This window comes from Jaculus jaculus, chromosome 5 (assembly GCF_020740685.1).
Source record: "Jaculus jaculus isolate mJacJac1 chromosome 5, mJacJac1.mat.Y.cur, whole genome shotgun sequence".
Lineage (NCBI taxonomy): Eukaryota > Metazoa > Chordata > Mammalia > Rodentia > Dipodidae > Jaculus > Jaculus jaculus.
Window position 1 is genome coordinate 80,759,788 of NC_059106.1, and position 23,552 is coordinate 80,783,339.

Genomic DNA, 23,552 nt, shown 5'->3' on the forward strand with positions numbered 1-23,552 from the left:
GCGTCCGGGCGAGGCGCGGTTGAGCGAGTGGGAGAGAAGTTCCGGTGGTAGGCCTGTGCTGACGGGCCGGCACCATCGCCATGGCCTCGGCCGAGCTGGATTACACCATCGAGATCCCGGATCATCCGTGCTGGAGCCACAGTATGGAACGAGGGTTCGGGGAGGTGACCTAACCAGCCCGTGGGACTCGAGCGCAGCTGTCGCCCCGCCCGCCTCGCGGCCCCGCCCTGTGGGGGGCTCCGGGCGCCCCGCCCCCGGCGAGCTCCGCCCCGTTCTGTGCGTCCTTCGCTCTGTCTTTCTGTCTTATAAAACCCCGGGTGGCTGAGGCCCTTGTCTTTGTAGCTGGAGGTTGGCAGAGTCGGTCCTGCCTGACTCTTTTGTTTTTGCTAGCTTTCCACCTCTCGCCCCTCATCACCTGTCATGGAGGCCTACCATACGTGTTCCCGAAGGGACGGAGACCTCTGCTCCGCCAAGAAACCAGGGCGAACCTGTCTTGTCCTCCCCCTCGCCGCTCCTCCTGGCAGTGGTTGGCAGAGCCGTTCTGTTCGGTCAGGTGGAACTCTCGTTGAAACCCTAGCTCCTCTCTTTAGGAGTTGGATGATGACCTTCGGTCAACTACCTGTTCTGACTTTGTTTCCTCCTACAGAAAGAGGACAACTATGGTAAACTCCTCATAGGCTTGTTGGTTACACAACTGGGATTATTTGTGCAAAGTACACGGGCACAGAGCCTGACAGTGAGTTTCGTAACTGGCATTTATAGAAAGAACATTGTTTTCCCTCATAGGTATATCATTGAAGAAAGATAATGTAGGAGCCCTACAGGATTTATAGGTTGCAAAGTAATATGAGTTGGGAGTCGTTGAGCAGAGGATGGAAAGTTGTCCCCTTTGGGAATTGTGGTAGAGGAGTCTTCGGGTACAGGTCTGCCTGAGCCCAGTCTCTGGCCTGCATTACTCCAGCATTATCTTCATACCTCCAGTCTCCCAGCCCCAGCCTTTTACACTGCTACATGGTGATCTTTTTCATTTTTTAAAGATTTTTCTTTTATTTATTTATTCGACAGAGAAAGAGGGAGAGAAAGAATGGGCGCACTAGGGCCTCCAGCCACTGTTAAAGAACTCCAGACACTTGCGCCCCCTTATGCATCTGCCTTATGTGGGTCCTGTGGAATTGAACCTGGGTCCTTTGGCTTTGCAGGCAAACGCCTTAACCTCTAAGCCATCTGTCCAGCCCCATGGTGATCTTCTAACAGCTCTTCATCCATCCCTTCAAGTGTCTCATGCTGTCGGGATTAATCAAGTCTTGATTCCTTAGTGTAGGATTCAAAGTTCTTTATCATTTAGCAGCCCCTGCTTAACTTCTTTGATGTCTGTCTTCCACTGTTCAACGTGAATATTATATTCTGGCAACCCCAAATGGCTTGTGATTAAACACACCTTGTCACTTCTCTGCCTTTGCTGCTCTTTCCTCTTGACTAGAAAGGCTTTTCCCTTCTTCTGCCCCACACTACCCTGCCCTTGTCCAGCTCATCTTGAAACTTCAGCTCTGATGCCGTCTCCTTCACAGAGCCTTCCCAGACCCCTGGCACCGTTGCGTGTTCCTGTTCCTTTGGAATCTTGAAGGAGGGGACAGAGCCCTTTGGCTCCCAAATAACAGATGTCTCCAATCAGCTTGTTTTCCCCTAGAGCTGGATCTTAGGTTTAGGGCTCTTGGGCCCTAAGTATTCTCACATCTGTGAGAATACTTTTGAAAAGTTTTAGCATCAGCATGTGATGAAATCAGTTAATAATATTACCCTTGGTGCTTTCAGCTACAGAGGACTGGTGCTGACTTCTTTTTCTTTTTTAAAATATTTTTTTATTTGAGAGAGGAGGGGGAGGCAGGCAGAGAGAGTGAGTATGGGTGCCACTGCAAACTAAACTCCAGATGCATGCACCACTTTGTGCATCTGGTTTTATGTGGGTACTAGGGAACTGAATGCAGGCCACCAGACTTTGCAAGCAAGTGCCTTTAAGGGTTTAGCTCTCTCTCCAGCCATGGAGCTGTCTTCTGCATGGCCAGGACTTCTCTCTGGATCTGTGATGGTTTTGGTTTCTATTTCTGTTCTACCTCATGCTAGCTCTATGGCTTAGTAGCTATTTATTTAGTGTTACTGTACTGGAGATTGAGCCCGGGGCCTCTTATATGCTAGGTATTGCTCTAACACTAAGCTATATAATACCCAACCCACTTTTTACTTTTTATTTTGAGACAGGGTCTCACTATATTGCTTATGCTGGCTTTAAACTCATTTTATAGTCAAGGTATGCCTTGAACTTGCAATCTTCCTGCTTCATCCTCTCTCCAGGAGCTGGGCCTGCGGGCCTGTGCCACCAGGTCTGGCTTTGACAAGTTATTTAACCCCTCGCTAAGGCTCAGATTTCTCTACTTTCAAACACGCTTGCAAGGGCTGACAGGGTAGTAGCTGGATGTGTGTTCTTGGAATGGAGCAGTGCTCACACACTTCCTCCCCTGGGCCTCTCCGTACTGCTTCAGGAGGCTGGGCCTTAGCACTGGAAGACATCTCTAAGGTTGGGGAGATTTTATCCTATATACCTCTTTAGGCATGAGGACCTTCTTTTGCTTATGGGTCCTTCCCTCATAGGATGTTTCCTCCTGGCCTTTTGGAGGCAGCTGGGATTGCTAGAAAGCACTTCTCACTCTTGAACCACAGCCTCCCTGTCTTTTTGCCCTCAGTTCAACATTTGCTGTGTCCTGGCTGTAGGTTATCTGTTAGCACCTCAGAAGTGATTCTTTTGCACAAGCACCCTCAAGGAGATGTGGTTTTCTGTAGGGAGGGAGGGCTTATGGACAGGCAGTTTCAAAATGATGTTACTGGGCTAAGAGTTGTTGTGGATACAACATGAATGTTCTCACCTTTCCTCTTTCAAGAGGCAGCTTTCTGGCTTCTCTTCACCAGGGCTTTTAGTTGTTCCTGTTGCCTCTGCTGCCCTCCTGACAGCATGCTCATTTCTCTCTCAGTACATACCCCAAGGCTAAGCTGGAGGGCAAAGGACCTTCAGAAGGAAGTGGGGACACTGGTCTCTGGCTCCATTTGCTTCTCTACTGCAGAGAGTTCCTCTTCAGGTTGACCTGGCTGCACAGTGACAACAGTCTTTGGAGGCTAATGTTAAATAGTGGAGACATGTGCAAAGATGGTTGATCATTTTTAGTTTTTATTCATTTATTTTTAAGTGGCCTGGATACCCATTACCTCACAGTTATTTATTTATTTATTTATTTGGCTTTTCGAGGTAGGGTCTCACTCTAGCCCAGGCTGACCTGGAATTCACTATGTAGTCTCAGGGTGGCCTCGAACTCACAGCAATCCTCCTACCTCTACCTCCCGAGTGCTGGGATTAAAGGCGTGCGCCACTACGCCCGGCTTGTTTTAAGTTTTTAGAATCCCACTCCATCCCTGTATTTGAAATCAAAGCCACCGGGCTCATCACGGCAGGGAGGGTGACGACAATGAGGTGAGCTGCTGGTGCTGATGCTTCTGTTAGCTGGGTGGCAGCTGCCGCCTGGGGCATTCAAAGCCTGGGGCTTTGTGAGCCAGGCTGTCCTGACTCAAGCCATGGTGTGCTACCCTTCTCGCTATCTGGAAAATGGCCATGAGGTCACACTTAAGTCCCAACTTTGTGTGTGTGTGCGTGTGTGTGTGTGTGTGTGTGTGTGTGTGTGTGTGTGGTGTTAGGGTTGGAAACAAGGCCTTCTCACATGCTAGGCAAGTTGTTCTATCTTTGAGCTACACTCCAGCACAAGCAGGCTTTGTTAATTTTTTAAAATTATCTATTTGCAAGTGGGGAGAGAGAGAGAGTGAGAGACAGAATATGAGAGAATGAGAATGGGCATATCAAGTCTTCTTGCCACGGCAAATGAACTCCAGATGCATGCACCACTTTGTGTATGTGGCTTTGCATGGGTACTGGGGAATTGAATCCAAGCCATCAGACTTTGCAAGCAAGAGCCTTTAACCACTGAGCCATTTCTCTAGCTCCCCACTCCCCCACCTTTTTTTGAGGTAGGGTCTCATTCTAACTGAGACTGACCTGGAACTCACATTGTAGTCCCAGTCTGGCCTTGAACTCACAGCAGTCCTGCTACCTCTGCCTCCCAAGTGCTGGGATTAAAGGTGTGTACCACCATACCTGCCCCCTCTTTTTGGAGACAGGATTTCATGCAGACCCGGCTGGCCTGGAACTTGCTGTAGACCTCCTGAACCTCTTGCCTCCACCTCCCAAGTGCAGAGAGTACAAGCATGAGCCACCATGTTTGGTACAAGCAGCCTTCCTTTTTTTTTTTTTTTTTTTTTGGATTATCATTTTAGGGTTTCACTCTAATGCAGGCTAACCTGGAATTCACTATGTCATTGTCATCTCAGGCTGTCCTTGAACCCAGTTATCCTCCTACCGCTGGCTCCCAAGTGCTGGGTCATGGTATGCCATCATGCCTGGCTTGTCTCCTTTTTTAGTGCCATATGGAGGGATATGCACAAAGGGTGTCCACTAAAGGATTTTTATTATAGCCCCAAATTGGAAACAAAATCATGTCAATGGGTGATTGGTCACCATAAATTATAAAACATTGTACAGCTGCTCTGAGGCACTAAGAATAATGATGTAGTAATATATAAACTGACAGGGAGAGATGGTCACAATATATTGCTAAGTGGAAGAAAGCAGATTATAAACAGTATGATTTCTGTTTCATTAGATATTCATTTTCTACTTTTTCTACAGTGAGCATGCATTACTTGTAAAGTAATAATAATGTCGATTTATTGAACTCTTTGTGCTGGGCACTTTGCTGAGCTCTCCACAGTCGTGATCTTATTGAATTCTTTGTATTTTATTCCCATCTCACAGATACAGAACATGAAACGTAGAGAACTTGTGTAGTGTACAGCTGTGCCACCCTGAATGTGCCCAGTCTCATCTGATCTTGGTTAGGCCTGGTTAGGACTTGGGTGGGAGAACTTGCTCTATCTAGGTCTGTTTCATAACCATTAAATGGCAAAACTAGGATGATGATTTTATATAATAGAGATTTTATATAATAGAGATTCTTAGGTGTATGGTGGTGCACGCCTTTAATCCCAGCACTCAGGAGGCAGAGGCAGGTGGATCACTGCCATGTCAGCTTGGGCTAGAGAGCGAGACCCCACCTCGATTAAAAAAAAAAAAAAGGATTTCTGCAAAGTAGAAGAATGGGGATTATTTTATTCTTTGTATTTAAATTTTTATTTATTTATTTATTTGAGAGAGTGAGAGAGAAAGAGGCAGAGAGAGAGAGAGAAAGAGAATGGGCATGCTATGGCCTCCAGTCATGGCAAACGAACTCCAGATGCATACACTACCTTGTGCATCTGGCTTGTATGCGTCCTGGGGAATTGAACCAAGGTCCTTTGGCTTTGTAGATGAGTACCTTAACCACTAAGCCATCTCTCTAGCCCTACTCTTTGCATTTATTAATTTAACTAATTCTTTTTTTTAACTTTTTCTGTTTATTTGTATGTGTGTAGTGTGAGTGTGTCTGGGTGTGTCTGGGCTTGTTGCTACTGCAAATGAACACTGGATGCTTGCTTGTGCTACTACTTTTTTTTTTTAAAGTTTTATTTTATTTTATTTTATTTTTAAATTTAATTTATTAGTTTTCTTTTCAGTGAATACAGGCAGTTTGGTACCATTATTTAGGCTCATCTGTGATCTACCCCCTCCCATTAGACCCTCCTTGTTAATGAAAATGGGTCGTGCATTGTGGAGTTAGCCCCCAGTTATTAGTATGATAAATGTCTCTGCAAATCATGACCCAACATGTAACTCTGACATTCTTTCCGCCCCCTCTTCCGCAAGATTTCCCTGAGCCATGTTGGGTTCATTTTTGGTCTGCTTCAGTGCTGAGGTGTTGGGGGCCTTGTGCTACTACTTTTTGTGGTCCTGTTATATGGTGGCTTGGGAATTGAATCTGGGCTGGCACACTTGCAAGCAAGCACCTTTAACTGCTGAACCATCTTCCCAGCCAGCCCCTATCCTTTGCCTCGTGTGTGATAGGCAAGGGCTCTACCACTGGCCTATATTTCAATCTCATATTGAGTTAAAAAATAAAGAGCGCCGGGCGTGGTGGCGCACGCCTTTAATCCCAGCACTTAGGAGGCAGAGGTAGGAGGATCGTCATGAGTTCAAGGCCACCCTGATACTACAGAGTTAATTCCAGGTCAGCCTGGACCAGAGTGAGACCCTACCTCGAAAAACCAAAAAAAAAAAAAAAATAATAATAAAATAAAGAAAAATAAAGAAAAGGCCTGGTGTGGTGGTGCACATCTTTAATTCCAGCACTTGGGAGACTGAGGTAGGATCAATGTGAGTTCGAGGCCACCCTGAGACTATATAGTGAATTCCAGGTCAGTCTGGGCTAGAGTGAGTAGAGACCCTACTTCTAAAAACAAAAACAATCAAAAGGCAGCCAGGCATGATGGCACATGCCTTGAAACCCAGCACAGCACTCAGGAGTAATGAGGTAGGATTTTGAGGCCAGCCTTGGCTACAGAGTGAGTTCCAGATTAGCCTGGGCTAGAGTTAAGACCCTGCCTCAAAATAAACAAAGAAAGAAAATCCTGAAAAAGAAAATGCCCATAAGCCAAGAGTGACAGTTTGAATGTAAGTCCCCTATAGATTCAGGTGTTTTTTTAAAAATTATTTTAACATTTTTATTATTTATTTATTTGAGAGCAACAGACAGAAAGAAAGAGGTAGAAAGAGAGAGAGAGAGAGAGAGGGAGAGAATGGGCATGCCAGGGCCTTCAGCCACTGCAAATGAACTCCAGACACATACACCCCCTTGTGCATCTGGCTAACATGGGTCCTGGGAAATCAAACTGGGTCCTTTGCCTTTTCAGGCAAATGCCTTAACTTCTAAGCCATCCCTCCAGCCCTGTTCATACAAACTTTTAAAAACTTTCTTTTATGAGAGCGAGCGAGCTCTCATAAAAGCGAGCAGGGCCTCCAGCCACTACAGTGAACTCCAGACGCGTGCACCACCTGGTGGGCATGTGCGACCTTGCATGCTTGCGTCACCTTGTGCGTCTGGCTTACATGGGATCTGGAGAGTTGAACATGGGTCCTCAGGCTTCACAGGCAAGCGCCTTAAGCGCTGAGCCATCTTTCCAGCCCCCCCCCTTTTTTGAGATGGGATCTCATGTATCCCAGGTTGGACTTGAACTTTCTATGTTGCTGAGAATGATCTTGAACTCCTGATCCTCCTGCTGCACCACCTCTCCAGTGCTAGGATTACTGGTGGGAACCATCACACCTGGCTTTCTTTTATTTTTTTTTTCTGCCTCTGAGTTTAAACTGGAATTAAAGGCTTGTGCCACTATGCCTGGCTACACTGCCTTTCTTTATATAATCTTTACCAAAGATTTCTCTTATCCATAAGCACATGTGCCATTAACCTTCCCAAAAGATGTGAAGTAGATTCTTGCACCCCATGAATCCAGACTTGTCTCTCACTTGATTTGAGCAATAAACATGTCAGAAGTGATGCTTTATGAGTTCAGGTCCAGACCTTAAGAGACTCTTGCACCTTCTTTTTTCACTCTCTTGGGATCCAATCCTGATGCAAAATGCCCAGGCTAGATTCCCAAGAGATGGAAGAACTCATGTAGAGAGGTGGGCATGGTTTTGGCCACCTCTGCTGAGCTCTTAGATGCCCAGGTATCTGAGTCCACTAGCTAGATACAGTTGTCTCTATATCCAAATGTGAAAGAGATACTGAAGATACCCCAGAGGAACTGGCACGCTTCTTGGTATATGAGCTGGGTAGTCCAACAATGGCTGGCTGCATGCCGGAGAGGCTGAGAACCCCATAGCTGCTTAGTCTGTAATGCTGGATTCCTCAGCAGTCCTAATCTGGCAATGTAGGCCTGGAGGACTCTTGCAGACCCGCTGGTCTTCAGTACACATTGGGAGGCCTCTCAGGCACTCAGCAGACTTAGTGGAAATTTATGGAGACCTCAATATCTGACATATTTTTTCTATACATAAAATGTTTGCAAACCAGGTGCGGTAGCTTAGGCCTGTAATCTCAGCACTTGGGTAGGAGGATCACTATGAGTCTACGGCCAGTTTGGGCTATATACAGAGTGAGTTCCAGGTTAGCCAGGCCTCAAGTAAGACCCTGATTCAAAAAATAAATGTTTTGGGGTGGAGAAATGGCTTAGAGGTCAAGATGCTTGCCTGCAAAGCCAGAGGACCCAGGTTTGACTCCCTAGGACCTAAATAAGCCAGATGCACAAGGGGTGCACACATCTGGAGTTTGTTAGCAGTGGCTGGAGGCCCTGGTGTGCTCATTCTCTCCCTCTCTCCCTCTCCCTCTCTCTCTCTCTCTCTCTCTCTCTCTCTAGCTGCCTATTTCTGTATCTCTCACTCTCAAATAAAAAAATAAAATGTTTTTTTTAATACTTTATTTTTTCATTTATTTGAGAGTGATAGATAGAGAGGCAGACAGAGGGAAAATGGGTATACCAGGGCGTCTAGCCACTGCAGACAAACTCCAGACATATGCACCACTTTGCGCATCTGGCTTCATGTGGGTACTGGGAAATTGAACCTGGGTCCTTTGGCTTTGCAGGCAAGAACCTTAACTGTTAAGCCATCTCTTCAGTCTCAAAATGTTTGTATATGTGTAAAGGTTATTCTTTTGTGATGGTACTTTGCCACTTGCCTTTTTACTTTCTATTTAAGTATACATTTTTCCTTTTTTAAAACAACTTCCATAATTGTAATTAAATTTATTTTTTATTTATTTCACAGAGAAAAATGCAGGGGGGGAGGTCGGGGAGAATGGTCATGCCAGGGCGTCTAGCTACTGCAAATAAATTCTAGACATATGTTCCACCTTGTGCATCTGGATAATGTGGGTCCTGAGGAATCGAACCTGGGTCCTTTGGCTTTACAGTAACCACTAATCTCTCCAACCCATTACTTTTTATTTAAATGACATTAAAAAAACAATTCACATATCATAAAATTCACCTTTTAAAAATGTACAAATTGGGCTGGAGAGAAGGCTTAGCAGTTAAGGCACATGCCTGCAAAGCCTGAGGATCCAGGTTCGACTCCCCAGAACCCACATAAGCCAGATGCACAGGGTGACACATGAATACAAGGTGGCATCTGGTGTCTGTCTGTGGGGCTAGAGGCCCTGGTGTGCCTGTTCTTTCTCTGCCCCCTCTCTCTCTAATAAATAATTAAATAAAATAATTTTTTAATGTCCAAACAGGGATGGCGGGATGGTTTAGTGGTTAAGGTGCTTGCCTATAAGGCCAAAGGACACAGGTTCAATTCCCCAGGACCCACATAAGCCAAATAAACAAGGTGGCACATGGGTCTGGAGTTTGTTTGCAGTGGCTGGAGGCCCTGGCATGCCCATTCTTTCTTTCTAATAAATAAAAATAATTTTAAAATGTACCAATAATTGAATTTTAGGATATTCAGAGAATTGTGAAACCTTCTGTATAACTTTCTTATCGTGTGACACTTGAGGGAAGGGCTTATTTTAGTGTAGAGCGGGAAGTTACAGTCCATCATGGCGGAGAAGGCACAGGGGCAGAAGTTGATGTGACTGATCTCATTCAACCCCAGTGAGGAAGCAGGGAGCGAAGAATGCTGGTGTCCAGCTTGCTTTTTCTTTTTTATTCAGTCTGGAACCCCAGCCCATGGAATGGTGCCACCCACAGTTAGCATGGACCCTTCCATCTCAACCTAATCTAGAAAATTCCTTACAGATGTTCCCAAAGGTTTGTTTCCATGATGATTCTAAGTTCTGCCAAATTGATAACCAGAGAATAACTATCTAATTCCAAAACATTTTCATCCCTGAAAGAGAAACTTTATACTCACTGATGGTCACACCCCAATAAGTCCTTCCTCCAGCTGTTTGGAACCACTTTTTGTCTGCATGGATTTGCCTTTTCTGAATAGTTTATATAAATGGAATCATACAATAAGTAGCCTTTCCAGCCTTCTTTCACTTGAAATAGTATTTTATATCTTTTTATGACTGAATAGTATTCCATTCTATGGATATACCACATTTGTTTATCCATTCTTGGGTAAATACATTGATTCTTCCTTTCACATAGTGTGAATAATACTGTCATGAAAATTAAACAAGTTTTTTTTTTTTTTTTTGAGGCAGGGTCTTGCTTTAGCCCATGCTTACCTGGAATTCACTATGTAGTCTCAGGGTGGCCTTGAACTCACAGCAATCCTCCTCTAATCTGTCTCCTGAGTGCTGGATTAAAGGTGTGTACCACCATGCCTGGCTAATGTATAAGTTTTTATGTAGATGCATGCTTTTAGTTCTTTTTGGTATACATTTAGGAGTGGAATTACTGGGTCATATGCTAACTTCATGCTTATTATTATTTTTTCTTTTTGTGACAGTCTTCCTAGCTAAGCCAGGCTGACTTGAAACTTGTTTGGTAGTCTATGCTGGCCTTGAACTTGCAAGTTTTCCTCCTGCTGGGATTGTTCTATATTCACTTTTTTTGAGAAACTGCTGAACTTTTCCAAAGTGGCTATACCATTTTACATTTCTACCAACAGTGTACGAGGGTTTTGATTTCTCCTTTTCAGTATTGGCTGTTATCTAACTTTGTGGTTATAACCATTCTGTAGGCATCAGGTGACCATTGTAGCTGACATTAATTATTCCAGTGACTATGATGGCAAATGTCTTTTCATGTACTTTTGGCCATTTGTATATCTACTTAAAAATTTCTTTTGTTTGTTTTTTGAGGTAGGGTCTCACTCTAGCCCAGGCTGATCTGGAATTCACTCTGTATTCTCAGGGTGGTCTAAAACTCACAGAGATCCTCCTACCTCTCCCTCCCCAGTGCTGGAAGTAAAGGCATGCGCCACCACACCTGGCTTATTTTTTTTAATTTTAAAAATTATTTGCAAGAAGAGAGAGAACGAGAGAAGGAATGAATATGCCAGGGCTTCCTGCCACTATAAACAAACTCTGGATGTATGTGCCACTTTGTGACTCTGGCTGACTTCTTGGGTACTGGGGATTTGAACCTGGGCCACTAGGCTTCGCAAGAAAGTGCCTTTAGCCCCTAAGCTATCTTTCCAGCCCCATTTGTATATCTTTGGAGAAATGTCTGTTCACATCTTTTGCTCATCTTAAAAGTCAGTTGTTTATTGTTTTGTTGTTGAAGTCTTAAGTTTTCACATATTCTGTGCACAAACACCTTAACAGATACATTGTTTGTAAATACTGACTGTTCTGCAGGGAGGGTGTTTTTTTTTTTAACTTTTTTGAACAGTGTGCTTTGAAGTGCAAACACTGTTAAAATTCTAATTTATCTATTTTATTTGTTTCTTGTACTTTTGGTGTCACATCTAAGAAATTGCTGCCTAATTAAGATCACAAAGATCTTTCTTTCTAAGAGATTTATAATTTTAGCTTTTAGGTTTATGTTTCTGTTCTACTGAGACTTCACACCCCTGAAAACATGCTCCAAAATTACTGTGGCTGTGCCTTTTTTTTGAGACAGAGTCTCGCCCTCTAGTCCAGGTTGGCCTAGAATTACTACTCTTTTCGAGGTAGGGTCTCACTCTAGCCCCAGGCTGACCTGAAATTCACTATGTAATCTCAGGCTGGCCTCGAACTCACAGTGATCCTACCTCTGCCCCAAGTTCTGGGATTAAAGGCATGTGCTACCATGCCCAGTGGCCTAGAGCTCTTGCTCCTCTTGATTCTGCCTCCTGAATACTGGGATTGGAGGTGGCTACCACCACTTGTGATGCATGGCTCTGTCTTCTCCCTGTCATATCTCCCTTCCTACCTTTCTTTCCCACTGCCCTTGTTGAGCTCTTCCAGCATCTTGCCCATTGCACTAAACCTCCTAATGGTTCCTGATGAACACTGTCAGCGCAGTACGATGAAGTGGCATGGTATTGACGCATGCTGTGCCAGTACACAGGAGCACCTACTCTGGTGTGGTGACTGGGATGCGGGTGGTGTGAGGGGTTGGGGGAGATCATCACAGGCGCCTCCTGGAAAGGAATAGCCGGCTGAATCTGCAGGAGTGGGTATGACCAGAGCATGATCGTGGGGCGTCAGCATTTTGCACTGGGGAACACAGAACATGTGTAAGGTCTTAGAGGTGGCAGCAGTATAGTGTGGTGGTCCAGAGTAGATGCTGTCTTTGCTACTTCCTGGCCGTGTGTGCTTGGGAAGAGAAGGATTTGACCTCTGTGTTAGTTTTCTCATCTGTCAAGCGGGAATAATCATAGTAGGATGGTTGCATCATTAAATAAGGAGTTAATGTAGAGGTTCTAGCTGGTGGCCTGTCCCTAAGGAAGAAGAGAATTGTATGAAGTCAATTGGCAGTGGGAGAGGGTGGTTTGATGGGCAGGAGACAGTTACATGTTGCAGGTTTGGAGTGAAGGCAAGTTTAATACCTGGGGTTGGATTTGGTCACCTAGAGTAGTGAGCCTAAAAGCTAGTCCATTGATTGGACCTGGGTTTGGATTCCAGCTTCACTTCTTTTTTTTTTTTATTTATTTTTTATTTATTTATTTGAGAGCGACAGACACAGAGAGAAAGACAGATAGAGGGAGAGAGAGAGAATGGGTGCGCCAGGGCTTCCAGCCTCTGCAAACGAACTCCAGACGCGTGCGCCCCCTTGTGCATCTGGCTAACGTGGGACCTGGGGAACTGAGCCTCGAACCGGGGTCCTTAGGCTTCAAAGGCAAGTGCTTAACCGCTAAGCCATCTCTCCAGCCCCAGCTTCACTTCTTAATAGCTGTGAAACCTTCAGTGTGTAACTTACAGTCTGGTGAATTGGTATATAAAGTGCTTAGAATAGGGCCTGCCATCTACTACCCTGTGTTAGCTCTTTCATTGAAGGAAATTTATAATGGATTAGGCACAAGCTGTTCTTGTTCAACTACACAAGATTTTAGAATAGAGTAGGAGACTGAGCCAGAGGCCCAAATCTTCAGTGACTACAGGATAGCTGCCAGAGGCCACTCTCCTTGCCAGCAGACTCAGCAGTAGGAGGGGAAGAGGTGAGGTAGCCAGTGGAGTGAGCAAGAGAGGAGCGTGGTTTGTATTACAAGAGTGTGGAAGAGTCATGGTCCACATGTGGCAATACATAACAGTAGCCAATGCAATCGTTTTTTTCTGTTTGTTTTCACAGTTGCTTTTATTCCTCTGGAAGGGGAGTGGGAACAAGAATGCCAGCTCTTTCTGCTTGTATCTGTCCTTTATGTCACAACCATGTTTGTATTGCTTCAGCACAGAACTATTGAGCGCCTCTGCAGGCCAGCCATAATGCTGGTCACTACTAGGGATGTGGAGATAAACACAGTACACCTAGTTTCCTGCCTTCATGGAACATCCTGGTTAAGAGGAGAGAAAGACTTTAAACAATTAATGGTGTAAGTCAGTAACCAGTTACAGATTGGATCTTGCCACTTTTCCATTTCAGAATCTTCGATTGCTCTTCATACTATGAACTAAAAATCCCCAATTCTAGCCAGGCTCGGTGGTGCACACCTTTAATCCCAGCAGTCGGGAGGCAGAGGTAGGAGGATCGCCATGAGTTCGAGGCCAGCCTGAGAGTACATAGTGAATTCCAGGTCAGCCAGGGCTATAGTGAGACCTTACCCTGAAAAACAAAAACAAAACAAAAAACTTAATTCTAGGCAGAGTCAGGCTCCAAGTACTCTTGACTGCTCTTCTGCCCATTGCCTCTCCCCCCCATGACTGCTTGCTGTGTCCCCATGACTTACAACAACGCCACAGTCCCCTGCCCTGCTTCTGCTCTTTGTCTACCATGCATGCTGCTGCCGGACCCTTGAGGCCACTGTAGCAGACATAACTTCCTGTGGAAGACTTCTTGGTCACTGTCATTTTCCCAGCCATGTTTCTAGAGCACCTTGGATTTTCTGGGATTATGGTACTGCATGCATAGACTTAAAAGGGGCAGCTGGGGTATAGATTAGAGGTAGAATGCATGTGTCTGGCATGCACAAGGCCCTGGGGCCCATCCTCAGCACCATGAAAATAAAAAGATAACCATGGAAGGGGCAGGGAGAGGAATGGGTGCGGAGAGCTGGGCAGTGGGAGTAGTATGTGTAGGGGAGTGGCAAATACCCACAGGTTGAAGCGGACATAGGGGTTTAGGAGCACTCCAGAGCCTGGCTGGAGAATGGAGGGCCCTGTTCCTCCCTTTTAAGAGTGGTGCGGCGTGCTCGGAGTAGGCAGAATGTCCGGTGGAGATGCGTATCGGCTGGAGAGTCATTCTTGCTAAGGATGCCAGCAAAACCAGCCTGGGAGCTAAACAGACCTATAGATCCCAGTGTGGGAAGAAGCTATTTGGGAGGTCCAGCAGCACCTGATCAAATCTTCAGCAATTAAGAATGCCCTTTCTGGGCTGGAGAGATGGCTTAGCGGTTAAGCACTTGCCTGTGAAGCCTAAAGACCCCGGTTCGAGGCTTGGTTCCCCAGGTCCTACGTTAGCCAGATGAACAAGGGGGCGCACGCGTCTGGAGTTCGTTTGCAGAGGCTGGAAGCCCTGGCGCACCCATTCTCTCTCTCTCCCTCTGTCTTTCTCTCTGTGTCTGTCGCTCTCAAATAAATAAATAAATAATTTTTAAGAATGCCCTTTCTGTGTTTGTGGGGATCAGCCTTGTATACTGCAGCCACCAGCAGATGTGACCTCCTTCTTGTCTTCTCCCAGAGAAGAGTCTCAGAAATCCTGTGGCTTGACCTCAGAGAAACACCACGTGCAAACAGCAACTGTTGGTTAACCAATAAAGCCTCTGTGGCCTGAGCTTTGAGGTGGGCTGGGCTCTGCCAAGACAGGAAAACCAGTGCAGGTGAAGAGCTGCCTTAGCCGAAGTCAAGGGCATATGAGGCTGAGAAAGGCAGTAACATTGTTTGGCAGCGTTGGGTCAGGGGCTGAGGCCAGCATCTTTTGGAGGCTGTGAGAGCTTGTAGGTATCAGTGGTGGACTGAGGCAGCCTCTGTTCCAAGCTGAGTTGCAACCAGCCCAGGAGCCCCATGGGTGCAGGCAGTTAATCTCTGAAGGCCAGAGTCACCACCACTAGAGAGCAGGAACATTGAACTTTTCTTTCACATTAATTTCCACAGGAAATTGTTGTCTTCCTTTTGTCCAAAGGCTAGTGATTTATATTTGCCATCCTCTTAACTAGCCTTGAAATTTACTGTTGCCAGGTCACCACCGGCATCCATAAATTTCATGTGGCAGCTGAGCATAGCCAAGTGTCTTGGTCCTTGGAAGGGTATGCACCAACCTTTTTGGAAGGACAGCTGTGCAGGTGTCCCTCAGAGGGGTAGCACTCACTTCCCAGGGGAAATGAGGTGAAGTTTTTGGGCAGGGTTGCAGAGAGCTCTCTTCAGAAGCAGGCCTGCTGGAGGCAGTGGGCAGTGCCTGTCAGCATACCATGAAGGAGGCGTGCTTCCAGCTGTGGACGGGGCTGTGGCACAGAAGGCATCTAGGAGTTTAGAATGGGAGGTAGGAGATAGACTCCTGGCTGTGCACATCCTAACTGTATGATTAGAAGCAAGTCACCTAACCTCATTCCACCTCAGTTTTCTCATCTGCAGTGAGAAAGAGTACCTGCCTCATGGTGGTAGTATGTGAGCTGAAAGTCAGTAAATGCAGGCTGTATTGTTCTCTGATAGGATGGGAGGTGGGATATGGGCCACAGTCAGTCCGTCCCGCTTTATACTGTGTCGCTTAGCTCTCTTAAGACTTTCCTCCTCTATCTGCTCAGAACAGAAGCTGACAAACTTTTTCTTTCAATAACAATAATATTTTAGGCTTTGAGCTCTATGATCTTTTTTGTAACTACTTGCCTCTGTTTTAGTCTACAAGACTATGTAGATCGAATGGATGAGTGTGGCTATATTTCAACAAAAATTCTTAAAAAATAATTTGTTTATTTAAGAGAGAGAGAGAAAGGAAGGTAGAGAGAGAATGGGCATGCCAAAGCCTCTAGCCACTGCAAACAAACTCCAGATGCATGTGCCACTTTGTGCATCTGGCTTTATGTGGGTACTGGGGCATTAAACCTGGGTCCTTTGGCTATGCATACAAGTGCTAAACCAACTCTCCAGCCCTAAAACTTTTTTTTTTTTTTTGAAGCAAGCCCAACAGACTGGCTTTTTTTTCTTTTATGAGAGAGAGTGAGAGGAGAGAGAGAGAGAATTGGTACACTAGGGCCTCTAGCCACAGTAAGCAAACTCCAGATATGTGTGTCACCTTGTGTGCATGTGTGACCTTGTGAGCTTGCATCACCTTGTGCATCTGTCTTACATGAGACCTGGATAGTCAAACGTGGGTCCTTAGGCTTCACAAGTGTGGTGGTTTGATTCAGGTGTCCCCCATAAACTTAAATGTTCTGAATGCTAGGTTCCCAGATGATGGAGATTTGGGAATTAATGCCTCCTGGAGGGAGTATGTTTTGGAGAGCGGGCTTATGGGTATTTATAGCCAATTTCCTCTTGCCAGTGTTTGGCACACTCTCCTGTTGCTGTTGTTCACCAGATGTTGGTGAGGAGGTGATGTCTATCTACCCTCTGCTCCTGCCATCATTTTCCCCTGCCATCATGGAGCTTCCTCTCATGTCTGTAAGCCAAAATAAACCTTTTTTCTCACAAGCTACTCTTGGTCAGATGTTTTCTGCCAGCAATGCGAACCTGACTGCAACAGCAGGCAAGCACCTTAACTGCTAAGCCATTTCTCCAGCACCCCGCCTTTTAAAAAAGTGTCTCAAGTCATCCATGCTGGCCTTGAACTTGCAGTGTAGCTGAGGATGGCCTTGAACTTTTCATTCTCCTTCCCCCACCTCCCACGTGCTATGATTACAGGCATGCCTAGTTTATCCAGCACTAGGATTCATGCATGCTAGGCAAGTACTCTACCAATTGAGCTATATTCCCAGCTCCCCCAACAAAACTGCATAACTGCATAGGTGTTTTCCTGGATATTGAATCCATTGCTTCACACATGCTAGACAAACTGCTTAGCAGTGATCTACATCTCCAGACCTCCAGTAAGACTTTATTTACGGACACAACAATTTAAATCTCATATAAACTTTCATATGTCACAAAAATATTCTTTTGATTTTTTTTTTTGAGGTAGGGTCTCACTCTAGCCACAGGCTGACCTGAAACTTACTCTGTAGTCCTAGGCTGGCCTTGAACTCATGGTGATCATCCTACCTCTGCCTCCTAAGTGCTAGGATTAAAGACATGTGCCACCATGCCCAGCCCTTTTGAATTTTTAAAAAATATTATATTTATTTATTTATTTGAGAGAGAGACAGAGGCAGATAGAGAGAAAATGAATGTGCCAGGGCCTTTTAGCCACTGCATGTGCCACCTCATGCATCTGGCTTCACATGGGTACTGGGGAATAGAACCTGGATCCTTTAGCTTTGGCAGCAAGCTCTTTAACCTCTGAGCCATCTCTCAGCCCTTATTTGATTTCTTTTATGAGAAAGAGAGAGAGAGAGAAAATTGGCTCATCAGAACCTACAGTCACTGCAACTTACTCTAGATGTATGTGCCGCCTTGTGCACATGTGTGCAACCGTATATGCTTGCCACCTTGTGTGTCTGGCTTACATGGGATTTGGAGAGTTGAATATGTATCTTGAGGCTTTGCTGGCAAGCACCTTAACTGCTAAGCCATCTCTCAACCACCTTTTGATTTTTTATTTATTTATTTATTTTTTGGAGATAGGTTCTCACTGTAGCTCAGGCAGACCTGGAATTCACTATGTAGTCTCAGGGTGGCCTTGTACTCACAGTGATCTTCCTACCTCTACCTCCCAAGTGCTGGGATTAAGGGTGTGTGCCACACCCGGTCCCCGTTTGAATTTTTTTGTGATGAGGTGATCTCATTATGTAGCCCAGGCTGGTCTTGAACTCCCAAGTCCTCCTGTCTTTGCTTTTTGAGTGCTGGTTTAGGTGTGTATCAGCTCACCTGGCTTGATTTCTTTAAACCATGAAAAAATGTCTAAAAAAGTCTAGATGGGGGTATAGCTCAGTGATGAGGCACTTGCATAGCACATATGAGGTCCTGAAGCTGGAAAAGAAAAAAGGCATTTTAGCTAATAGATCATAGAAATAGCTGAAGTTGCCTGGAAAAGGTTTTTTCTTTATTATATTAGCTGTCTTTGAGTTACTAAAGAAGGGTGCTCTCATTTTTTTTTTTCAGTGATGCCATGGTGCCTCCCAAAATGTCTGCAAAAAGGCAGTTGGGACAGGACAGGGCCAGGGACCCCATGGGAAACTGGAGCACAGGGATAGTGCCTGCTGGTATCCTGCCACAGGCACAGTGGTTCTGACTCTGGTGCTGACAATCCATCTGTAATTGTGTTTCAGGGGACAGCCCCAGCCAAGATGGGAAGGAGGCCCGGACACGACAGCCAGTGGTGATTCTATTGGGCTGGGGTGGCTGCAGGGATAAGAACCTTGCCAAGTACAGCGCCATCTACCATAAAAGGGTGAGTACTGCAGGCTTGTGGATACCCAGCATGACCACTCTGGGGGTAGGGATTGGAGTTCTGGTGAAGGGGAGGACTTGAGCCTCTGGCTGTCCCACCTTTGGGCTGCAAGGAGAGCTGGACAGCCTCTGTGGCAAGCCTAGGAATTGTGCCAAGACTGGCCTGTGAAGATGACTAGACTCATGGGGACTTTGGCAAGATTAACTCCTTCCCCTTTGCATTTTAGTATGGCTTTTTCAGTCCCCTGCCTGCTTCCTTACACTTTTTCTGAACCTCCTGGTGAGCAACTTTGATGTTCTTCCTGGTTGTAGAGTAAGCCCAGGCTTCAAATCCTACGTCTGGATGATGCCACTTTGGGTGGCAGGAGCCAGGGGTGGGTGTGTAGGGTGTAGTTTGTACTTCCAGGGCTTTCTCCCTTTCTGCCTAGGTGAGTTTCCATTTTAGGACTGACATTTCGCATTATTCCCAAAGTCACAGGGGCTCTCAGAGAAGAGTCATGTTTCTTTTTTAGCCTCACCAAGAGTTGAATATGGAGGATGTGGTAACTAGCAAGAGCCCTAAAAGGGCCTGGTTATACTGTGGAAGCTCCTTTTACATCATTGGCATCTGGCTCTGAGCTGCCCTCCTCAGGCCAGGTCTTCCCAAAGCAGGGGCACTAGAGCAGAGAATGAAAGTGCAGGTGTTTAGAGGTGAGGCTGGTACTCGGATTTAAACAGAGACATGGTGTAAGATTTGCCATTCACATAGTCCCTCGCTGCACAGTGGGGGAAGAGTCGGAGGTGCTGAGACTAAAGTGAGTTTGGAAAGGATTGCTGTGTCCCAGGAGAGAGGATGTGTGAACCTTGGGTCTGGTGGTGCAGGTGGAGGGATGATGCTAGATCAGGAGTTTCTAATGGGAGATTAGGAACGGGTACAGGGATCAGGAGATGTTCAGGGTCATAGCAAGGTTCTGGCTGGGGCACTTTCTGAGTGAAGGGAATTTTTAAAATTTTTTTGTTTATTTTTATTTATTTATTTGAGAGTGACAGACAGAGAAAGAGGCAGATAGAGAGAGAGAATGGGCATGCTAGGAGCTCCAGCCACTGCAAACGAACTCCAGACGCGTGCGCCCCCTTGTGCATCTGGCTAACGTGGGTCCTGGGGAATGGAGCCTTGAACCGGGGTCCTTAGGCTTTATAGGCAAGCGCTTAGCTGCTAACCATCTCTCCAGCTCCCCTTCCCCCTTTTTTTTGAGACAGGAACATTAAAAAGAACCTCTAGGTTCTAGGAGTATGAGTAGGAAAAGGGCTTAGGGTGACTCCAAGGAACCCAAACTTAAAGGAGTAGAAAATGAAGAGAGCTGTACAAGGAAGAGAGGAGTGGCCAAAGATTGACAAGAATACCCAGGAAGACAGACTCCATAAGAGAGGCTTTGAGAAGTGAGCCTTTGTAGGGGAGGGAGTGAGGATGTTATATGAGCAGAAAGTATAAGGGGTAATGTAAGTGGAGCCAAGGTCCCAGAGAAGGCAGAGGGAATGCGGTTTCAGAACAGTCTTGAATAGGAAAGTGCTACCTTTATCCATGATAGGGAGGATAGGATGGACACAGAGAAAAAAAAATCCAATTTAAAACTCAAGGTAGGGTTCACTCTAGCCCAGGCTGACCTCAAACTTACAGCAGTCCTACCTCTGCCTCCTGAGTGCTGGGATTAAAAGAGTGTGCCACCACTCCCAGCTGATATATATTTTGAGAAGAAAATAGGCGGGGAAGATGGATCAGTGGGTGATAGCCTTTGCTGCACAAGCATGAGGACTGAGTCTGATCCCTAACACCCACATAAAAACAAAGGCTGGGCATGGGTGCGCGTGTCTGTAACCCTCATGCTGAGGGAAGTGTGGGCATGATTGTTGGGGTTCCCTGGTCAGCCAGTCAAGTCAGAAAAAGTGAGCCCCAGTTTCAGTGGGAGACATCTCGGGAAATAAGGTGTTAGAGGATGTCGACTGATATTCTCTTCTGGCCTCCACGTGTGTGAGCCCAGGACAGGCACATCTGTACACATACGTATGTACCACACACACTGAAAAAATAAATAAATAAACCCCACTATATTCTACCACCTAGAGGTTGCCTATACTTACACCTTAGTGGTATTTTCTCTCCGCCACAATGCGATCTGGTGAATATACTGTTTGTGGCTTGCTTTTTTCAGATTATAATCTCCGGTTTCTCATGCTAATAAATTTTTATCACATCTAGTTTTCAGTCCCTGATCAGATGCCCAGATTACCTGTCCCAAAGCATCCTGTACAACTGATAGGCCAAACCAGGACCCAATCCAGGATCACAAATCATATCTAGTTTGGTAAAAAAAAATTTTTTATTTATTTTCAAGCAGAGGAGATAGAAAAGAAACAGAGGGGTTGCACCAAGGCCTCTAGCCGCTGCAAACAAACTCCAGAAGCATGTACTACTTTGCACATCTGGTTGTATGTGGGTACTGGGGAATCAAACCCGGTCATTAGGTTTTGAGACAGGCGCCTTAACAATGGAGCCAGCCCTCCAGCCTCACATCTAGTGTCTTTTTTTGTTGTTGTTCCTTCGGTCTGTGTCTAGGATAGCCCTTTTTCTCATGATTAGAAAAAGTTCCGTATTTTTGGCTCACTGAAGAGACTGAGCTGTAAGGGAATATTTCTAGGAGTGTGTAATTGCACAGGCTGCCAGGGAAGAAGTACAATAGTACAATGGGGACTGGAAAGCCTTTATCAGACTTGATCACTTGGGAATGTGGATGGCCTTATGTGATCCCCATCAGAGCCTTATGAGCCTCTAGGGCTAGGTGGTCAGAGGCTATATTGCCAGTGAGTGACCTTGGCTGGCCATTCCTGTTTGGCTGTGAGAACCATGCCAACACAGTTCTCTCCTTGTTATCACTGCCATCATAATCACTGGTCTGGTTGGTTGAGGAGTTATTTTGTGCCAGGTACTGTTCTGATCATTTGATATATTTTTTCCCATTTAATCCCCACCATAACCTTATGAGGTAGACGTTGTCCCAGTAACAGATGAGGACAGACTCAGAAGTAAATTATCCTTTTCATACTGTTAGTAAGTGGTAGGACTGGGAGTAAAGCCCAAACCTGTCTGACCCCAGAGCTTGTCCAACTCAGCTTCCCCGCCTCTAGAACAAGTGCATGAGAGAGGACTAGGACACAGGTCAGGGCAGCTTGGGCTGCCTTTTCTAACAGGCCAACAAAGGGACCTGTCTTAAGGTTTAGGGATAAACTTGAGGGGTATGGAAGCAGTGAGGCATACAGAAGTCTAAAGTGAGTTTGGGCCCAGAGTTTAGAATTTGAGGGACAACTGTTTATTTGAAATTTTAGGGTGTGAGGAATTACTGAGATATGGGGTTCAGGTCACTGAACCCAGACAGTATAAATTGTTTCTAGAACCCTGCACGGGGAAAGTGACAGTGACCTATGTTATTTAGATCTGGCTCAGAAGTGGCCTCTGGTGGTCAAGACTGGGTTTTGCATACGCTCTCTGGGTTTCAGGCAGAACTATCTGGGTCTGGGAAGTAGCCCAGCAGCAAGACTTGAATGTGCAAGATATAGGGTTGGGTTGGGCTGGAGGATATAGACTTTGGTCTGGTCAGCCCAGATGTCTCCAAAACATATCCCAGCTCCAGGCCTCATATAGCATGCCAGTCCGAGGGAGCACAACCAGCATGAAGCAGGGCCTCAAGTGTGCCTTTCTACTCTTGGAAGGCACTTATGTTTGTGATTAGTGAGCTAGGTATGGTGTCCAGGCCAAAGCATGGCCCTGAACACTCTGGACTTGCAGGCCCAGTGGAAATTGGGGTTGCCTGGTTCCTGACTTAGCTTGTGCCCACCACATCCCTGGGGACTGACCTGGCCCCTCTCCTCTCCCCAGGGCTGCATTGTGATCCGATACACAGCCCCATGGCACATGGTCTTCTTCTCTGAGTCCTTGGGCATCCCTTCACTTCGTGTGCTGGCTCAGAAGCTGCTTGAGCTCCTCTTTGATTATGAGATTGAGAGGGAACCCCTGCTCTTCCATGTCTTCAGCAATGCCGGCGTCATGCTGTATCGCTACATGCTGGAACTCCTGCAGACCCATCGGCGCTTCAGCCATCTGCGTGTGGTGGGCACCATCTTTGACAGTGGTCCTGGTGATAACAATCTGCTAGGAGCGCTGCGGGCCCTGGCAACCATCCTGGAGCACCGGCCTGCCATACTGCGCCTTTTGCTCCTGGGGGCCTTTGCCCTGGTAGTAGTCCTGTTCCACATCCTACTCGCTCCACTCACTGCCCTCTTCCACACCCACTTCTACGACAGGCTACAGGACTCAAGCTCCCGCTGGCCTGAGCTCTACCTGTACTCAAGGGCCGACGGGGTGGTCCTGGCGAAGGATGTGGAGCGCATGGTTGAAGCCCGCCAGGCCCACCAGGTCCTGGTGCGCTCCGTGGACTTTGTGTCATCTGCACATGTCAGCCACCTCCGTGACTATCCTACTTATTATACAAGCCTGTGTGTTGACTTCATGCACAATTGTGTCCAGTGCTAAGGTCTGGCTCCAGAAATAAATGCCTGAAACCTTCCTATAAACTACACCTGTCCTGAGACACTGCAAGCATTCATGCTCACTTCAGGAGCTTAGGTGGGAGTGCCTGGGCAGGTTTCTGTGGGAGCCTTGCAGTTGTTCGGACAAGTGCGATATCAAGCTGCTGATTCCTGTGGTGCTTAAACTGTAAAGAGCTGTGGGTAGGGTGTGTTGGTTAGAAGATGAACCCAAGCTTGCTTTTGAAAAGTCGTTAAGAGGACTGGAGACATGGCTCAGCAGTTAAAGGTGCTTGCTTGCAAGCCTGCTGGCCTGATTTCAACTCCCCAGCACCCACATAAAGCTGAGTGTAAAGTAGCACATGCATCTGTGATCCCAATGTGCCTACAACA

At 46.2% G+C, this 23,552-nt stretch overlaps 1 protein-coding gene across 1 annotated transcript; it reads left to right on the forward strand.

The window, feature by feature from the left end:
* On the forward strand, positions 1 to 23,210 carry Tmem53 (transmembrane protein 53). Its single transcript, XM_004670513.3, has 3 exons — positions 1 to 141; positions 18,482 to 18,603; positions 22,513 to 23,210. Exons 1-3 carry the CDS (start codon positions 81 to 83, stop codon positions 23,164 to 23,166), a joined length of 837 nt encoding a protein of 278 aa, XP_004670570.1. The 5' UTR covers positions 1 to 80; the 3' UTR covers positions 23,167 to 23,210.
* The last annotated feature ends 342 nt before the right edge of the window (positions 23,211 to 23,552 follow it).

What these genes read in the sequence shown, in the direction of transcription:
- Tmem53 (XM_004670513.3), top strand. Translation starts at nt 81, where the DNA reads ATGGCCTCGGCCGAGCTGGATTACACCATCGAGATCCCGGATCATCCG. An exon ending in TCATCCGTGCTGGAGCCACA is followed by an intron (nt 142 to 18,481) that starts GTATGGAACGAG and finishes ATTGTGTTTCAG; the next exon opens with GGGACAGCCCCAGCCAAGAT. An exon ending in GCGCCATCTACCATAAAAGG is followed by an intron (nt 18,604 to 22,512) that starts GTGAGTACTGCA and finishes TCCTCTCCCCAG; the next exon opens with GGCTGCATTGTGATCCGATA.